Here is a 6,865-nt window from a genome sequence, read left to right on the forward strand (position 1 = left end):
AGGCGGAGGAGGGGGAAGGCAGCTGCTTGGAGGATACTTCAGCTCGGAGAAGGCAGCAGCAGCTCGTAGGAGCAATGGAGGCGGCGATTCTGATGTGGGATGGGAGCACGCATCTTGCTCCTCCTCTGTTTCGTGCTAGAGAGCTGGCCCAATAGGCCCATTATGTAACCCTAGCTTCCAAATAAAATCCAAACCGTCCATATGCTCTAATCTGGACCGTGCATCTGCTCTCCCATGTGCTTTTCTCCTTTGTCTCTTCCGTGCTTCTCCTCCTACAGGCGGCGCACTCTCCAGCTTCGTCTCCTCCTCCCCCGCCTCAGACTCTGGCCTCCTCACCTTCCCAGTCTTCCCTCCCTTGGCCTTGCTGAAGCAAGCTGCCCTGCTTTGAGGTCCTAGTCGCCCGACTAATCATCGACTAGCCTACTAGCCGCGCGACCCGCTCCTCTAGCCAAGTCGCCTGCGCAAGCCAACCTCGCTCCAACGACTTGGCGATTAGTCGGCGACTCAAAAACCTTGGAACTCCCTCCTGTATAAAATCATCACAATTGTTAAATAAATGCCACAACAGAAGTGATTCAGTGCTCTCGCCAAAAGTGAGAGGATTGCTATCTATAGAAAATTGAGTGACTGAATCTTGTTCTCTTCATTTGAAAGATTATCTCTATTGTAGTGATTCCATATGGTTTGGGAAATAGAAAGCAGGTTACACATCCGTAGGTTCAGTAAAGAAGGAAGGTGTACTATAAGCTGAACAAATACATTTGATTCAACCAGCAGAAGCTGTTTTGTATGACTACATAAGGAACCATGATGCAATCGACATGCCACCAGACTGACCTAGTAATCAAATAAATCCTATTCTTAAGTAGTACTTTTACAAATTATGTACTGTGAGGAGGTAATAACAACCTGGAGCTGAATTTGAGAATAACAGCCATCGGATTGTTCTAGTGTGTAAGATTTTTGTAGAAGTATTATGTAAGAATAGCATTGCTCTAGTAGTAATTTAAGTTCATGTTTATCCTGCATGGTCCATTTGTTTGCACCAATTACTCAAGTTGTGGATGCATGCTTCTAAGCATCTGTTGCCGTCAATTTTTGGAGCACGCCTACAAGCTTGTTAGTACTGATTTATTGTTCACTTATCTTCTTTTTCTCAATTGGTTATGCACGATAAACACAAATACTAGTTAGTTACCTTTTTGTCCATACCAGTTGTTTAGGTCAATATTTCATCTGAGCTCTTATTTACCTTGAATCCTTACTCAATTGTTCCTTGCAGAGCCAGGGCTAGTGAGCTTATTGAAGCTTTAGATGGACAAGATTGTCCTCATCCAATTGCTTGTCGTTTATTTGCAGACAAGGTAGTTACTTTTATCTGCTCCATTTTCTTTTTAGAAGAACATCATGATATATGTCTGGCATATCAAACAAATCCAGGGGCCTATAGCATGATCATGCATTGCATGGCTATTGACAGGATTAGTTCTATATAAGTTAACAAGTATAGAGAGTTACAAACGTAAATCAAATCTTTTACACCTTCTTTATTAAACACGATCATTAGCAACTCCTGTTTTTCTCGGATGTACTTTAGCTGGTGCGATGGTGGTGGTGCCTTTTATTTTGGGGAGAAACATGGTATTACTACTTGATTTGTTGTATTTACAGTCTAGATCAAGGGTCTAGATGGTGACATGGTGTGTTTTCTCGTGGCTGCTATTTTTTGTTCTGAACAGAGTTAAGCACCCATGTATGATCGGAACTAGTAATTGTGGAAATCTACCCCCTTTTTATGTAAAGACAAAGCATACTGACATCCGTTTTAGTCCTTAAACTATGTAGCTATTCCTCCCAGGTGGAACATTAGCTGATGTGCACACTATAGATAAAAAAGAATCTTAGGAAAGATATAGCGGTACTTCATCTGTTATATTTCAGATCACCCCCATCCCAGAATGCTACCATGCTGTGCAGGGTTTGGAAAATAGTGGGTTGCTGGCTGGTAATCCTGAACGTATCAGTACAGGTTTTCTAGGCTTATTATCTGCTTCAGCCCCTTAATTGCATATTAGTACCTATGCTTCAATCATTTGAATATGAAAATCTCAAGAAAAATTGCACAAAATAAAAAAACCAAACAGTCTCATTTCAGAAACCACCTGCTTTATTTGTGACAACTATGCTCTTCTATTTTCACATAATTAACTTTTCAATATCTCATGGATAAATTCTCAAATTTTCTAGCCTGAAATGGCGCTTTCTTCTTCTTCTTTGAATCATGCAGTTAACTGCATATGTTATGTGCATGGCCAGATTATTTTAATAGAAAAAATATATTGGCAAGGTTAGGGTTACAGATTAGTATCCTTTGAATTAGGTTCCTTGACAACTAAGCAAGCTTCCCTATATAGTCAGGGATGCGTATACATCTATGATCAAGCAATCAATTAGTAAACTTGTGTTTACCTAATTTCTCTCCCCCCTCCCCTGCTACCCTACTTATGCTGTAATGATGGTGCCTTAACTACTGATGAAATTGTATGCATTTTTCTACTTTACAAAATTGTGTATTTGAAATCACAATCGTGAATTATTCGCAAAAAAGGCAGACCACAATCGTGCAAATTTTGTGTAGGAAACATGGAGTTATGAATGGGGATGAATTCCGTTAACTCAACAATGTATCTTCTAGTATTATTACATGCTCCGTGGTATCGCTTATGACACACGTGAGAAATAAAGAGCATTTTGAATAGTATAGGCCTACATATTTATACGAGTAACAGAGCAAGTGAGGATAATGAGTTAATGACATTCATTTAGTTTAAATTTAAAAGATATTTTTACTACCAAGAATGCTTGCTATCTACTCCCTCCGTTCCTAAATGTAAGTCTTTGTAGAGATTTCATTAGGTGGACTACATACGGAGCAAATTGAATGAATCTACACTTAAAATACATCTATATACATCCGTACGCAGTTCATAATGAAATCTCTACAAAGACTTATATTTAGGAACGGAGGGAGTAATTGCTAATATGATCTTAAGGGTGCTCTGGCATTCCTGATTAAGATTTTTTCTGGCCTTCTACTAGATTTTAGATACCTATGCACTGTTATTCATTTTCTCACATATTGAACTTCTACTTAATACATTCCCTCAAAAGGAAAAAACTTTATTTGATACATTTTCATACATATTGAACTTCTACTTAATATTGTACACTTCAAAATTTATGTGATATTGCTTTGCAGATGATTTCCATAGTCAAGAGTCGAAATACAAAGGACAAAACCTTTGGACCGTTAGCCTTTGCTTGTGGCTATGTAATGCTACTAGTCACTAATCAGGTATGTTTTTATGTTTTTTATAGTGTTATTACGCATTAGGTACTACTGAGTAAATTGATCCCTACAATTTGTAATTTGTTGGTGTTAATTCAATATGTAACAGCTAAAATTACTATATACTCCCTCCGTCCCAAAATAAGTGTCAAGTTATACTAAAGTTGAGACACTTATTTTGAGACCAGGGAGTAGTTAATAAAGTTGAGAATTCTGTTAACTTTCTCTGGTACACATAACATATCTTTGACATCCTGGAAGACACAAGTGCACATCCTGCAGTCTTGTTTACCAGGACTTACTGTGAAATTGTGATTACTTAAATTAGTCGCAGTGAAAATATAGTTTGCTTACATGACATATCAGCTTGAATTCCGGGGAACTGATGTCTGACAAAAACATATTTTTGTTTAATTTATGCTAAATTTAAATGGTCTCCGTGAGTAGCTCAGATATAGAAGTGCCACCTCGTGCTGATAAACACAGGGCCACTGTAGATGTCCTGACATAAACATATGCTGTCACTCTGTCTGTTTGAAATGCAGTTTTGCATCCTCGTATTGCCATGAAGATGTGGCGTTTCCTATTTCTATGGGTTCAGACGCGTGCAATCTTTGCTGCAGCGCTAGTATGATGATAATCAATCAGTTCCATATTCCATGCTTAACTCATATTTTAACACATTTTTGTAAGAACTACAAGAAAAATCAGACAATTTTTTTTGTCATGTGGCACATGTGTATGCTCAGGTACCAGATGCGATGGATTATCTCCTAGCCGAGTTCCACAAAGTTTGCATGTACACAGTTCCAAAGCACCTGCATGCTTTAAATGTAAGTCTGCGTATTACTGAACTTATCAGCATTGTTGTGTTTTCTTATCTTCTTGCTTACATTTGAGGTGCTGCAAATAATAATAAGAAATCGGTATGTTTAGGTGTTTAGAGTATGTGGCCAAAAGATACACCATTTCAATACTCAGTTTTTTTCTCAAGAAAACGCAAGAGAGCTTGCGTTTCATTTCATTGAAAAGAGAGTTTGGGTTACAATGCTCCTAGGAGTCAGTTACAATGCGCGTGAGCGAATCAGTGGACATCCCACGCTTGGGGGGTGATGGATCTAAGCCCTAATGCACCAGCGCCAGCCCACAGGCAGTGTCATCCTTGATCTTCGTGAGCAGGTCGTTCACCGATGGGCGTTCTTGGTTGAAGACGCAGTCGTTACGGTGTTTCCAGATCATCCAGGAGATGAGAAGGGTCATGGAGGCGAGGCCCTTGCGCATGGGCTTTGGGGCGAGCTGCCGCGCCGATTGCCACCAGTCGTTGAGCAAAGTCTCATTGTCGTGTGGGGTGCAGGGGATCCTGAGCCAGCGTAGTGCTTCGTGCCAGATCAGCCGGGCGAAGGGGCAGGCTAGGAGAAGGTGGTGCACGGTCTCAGGTGCCTGGTCACAGAGGGGGCATCGCGCGGGGTGCTGCAGGCCGCGGTGGGCAAGGGGGTCCGCAGTCCAGCATCGGTCCAGGTGGGCGAGCCAGTGAAAGAATCGGATGCGCGGCTGCGCCAGTTCTTCCAGGTGAGCTTCCATGTGTCGCAAGTGATGGAGCCATTGAATGTGGCGATGCACGCTGATTTGGCAGAGTAGGTGCCGCTCGCGCTCCATTTCCAGGTGAGGCAGTCTGGCTCGGAAGAGAGAGTCGCGCAGTCGATCATGTGCCAAAGCTGCTGGTATTGCCCGATTTCATGGATGCCAACCGTGCCATGGATGTCCTGCGCCTATTGGTTGGCCTGGAGCCCTTCGGCAACGGTCCTGAACTTGCGGCGGCGCTCGGGGATGCGTGCGTACAGGAGTGGTGTGATCTCGTGGATGGAGCGCCCACCAATGCACCGATCTTCCCAGAAGAGGACCTGCATGGCATTCCCAACCTACATGGTGGTCGAGGCGAAAAATAATGCGCGCTCCTCGGCGGTGAACTGCAAGTCTAGGCCTGCCCATGCTCTGGTGTTGTCCGTGCGGCTGAACCAGAGCCAGCGCAGAGGCGAACGGTGGACACTGCCACGTCAACTGGCAACGGGCCAAAAACAGTTTGACGTACAGTTTTTTGACTGTGAACTAGTCAATGTGTACGTGCAATGCACGTTAATTTAGAAGTATATTAAGTGCAAGCGGATATTAAGTAGGATATTATTTGCGTGTTATTATGTGATTAGCACTATTTGGCATGGAATTAACTGCACCCTAAACGTGTTGAGCGCTCGACATTGAAGCAGTCTAGGTCGTTGGATTGACATGATTTGATGGCCGAGATTAATTGGATCTGCCTCTTTGGGTCTTTTTATATTGGTATAGATGCACCTGATTTTATGGTTCGAAAATCTGTACTATTCTGTATTATTTTGGCCCATGTATTTGGATTATCTCATGATTCTGCAATTGTTTAGGCACAAGCACGAAACTCAGATTACTACAGGCTTATTGGCTACCAGGAAGAAGTTGAAAAATCTCAGAGCACTGAGTCGTATTTGGTAAATGTTGTTGCATACGTCAAACTGTATGCTGCCATGATTCAGGTGTGTTCAGTCCTTGTCTAGATATAACCAGTTTGGTAAAACCCAAGTTACGTTTTGCCATGGTTTGTTCAGTGACAACATAAGATGAACCTTGACAAATTATTGCGTACCATGTTACGCCATCACATTATTAGACTTCTGTTTCAACCAAACTGTTACTTCTGCAACAGAAGAGAAATATGACCTCTTAACTTTGTCTACAGACAGAAATCAAGGGCGTGCGGCATCCACATGGCTTAGCCGAGGGATGGAAATGGCTCGCGATGTTCCTCAATACGCTCCCAGCCATCACAGCCACAGCTTTCGCCCTTCATGCTTTCCTCAAGGTAGAAACCTGCATCATCATCAGGAGCCTTTGTGCTTTGTGTCTGACCATCTGTGTAGCTAACCAGGACTGCGCCCTTTCTAGATGGCCGGTTTTGCGCTTCACAAGAAATATGGTTCGCAGTTCATGAAGATCCTAGATGTAATATCCCGGCGCTTCATACCAGCTTTGAAAGAACAAGGCATGAAGGTTCAGGCAGAGGCTATCAGCAATCTACAGAATTATCTGAAGGACAAGGTTTATCTGGAGGAGCCGGAAGGGCGGTACCTTGCCCAGCACCTGCTGTCGAAAGTGTTCATGTGTGAAGATCAACACCGGATGGCTACCAGTGCTCCGGTTTCGTCGAGGGAGTAAGCTGACGTGTGGAGAAGCCCCCAAATCGGCTGACGATCATCTTAGATGGTAAATTCGGATGTAGTAGAAGTGCCACTTGGTAGAGGTCACCCAATTCGCTGTAATTTACGCCTGCACGTACTGCAAGGCACAGGCATATCTTGTCTATATCAGATTCATGTCAACATTCTTCTGAATGTAAGTAGTCATCAACTCAACAAGACCGTGCACCATTATACTAGTACTTAAGCTTTTTGCAAAAATTAAATAGAAAACTCTAGTACTTAAGTGGCA

General features: G+C 42.5%; 1 protein-coding gene across 4 annotated transcripts in view; it reads left to right on the plus strand.

Annotated features, from left to right (window-relative positions):
• The window catches only part of LOC119361658 (protein GLE1-like), a 14,232-nt gene extending 7,367 nt beyond the window's left edge, over positions 1–6,865 (plus strand). For 3 of the 4 annotated variants that reach the window (XM_037626795.1, XM_037626800.1, XM_037626802.1), the window contains 6 exons: positions 1,283–1,364; positions 3,260–3,355; positions 4,099–4,182; positions 5,785–5,913; positions 6,117–6,239; positions 6,323–6,865. In XM_037626795.1, the coding sequence (XP_037482692.1) occupies positions 1,283–1,364; positions 3,260–3,355; positions 4,099–4,182; positions 5,785–5,913; positions 6,117–6,239; positions 6,323–6,592 (784 nt within the window). In that variant the 3' untranslated portion in view covers positions 6,593–6,865. The remainder of the gene's footprint in view (positions 1–1,282; positions 1,365–3,259; positions 3,356–4,098; positions 4,183–5,784; positions 5,914–6,116; positions 6,240–6,322) is intronic. The other variant, XR_005172943.1, reaches the window with a different exon arrangement.

The sequence above is a fragment of the Triticum dicoccoides genome, chromosome 1A (genome assembly GCF_002162155.2).
Source record: "Triticum dicoccoides isolate Atlit2015 ecotype Zavitan chromosome 1A, WEW_v2.0, whole genome shotgun sequence".
NCBI lineage: Eukaryota > Viridiplantae > Streptophyta > Magnoliopsida > Poales > Poaceae > Triticum > Triticum dicoccoides.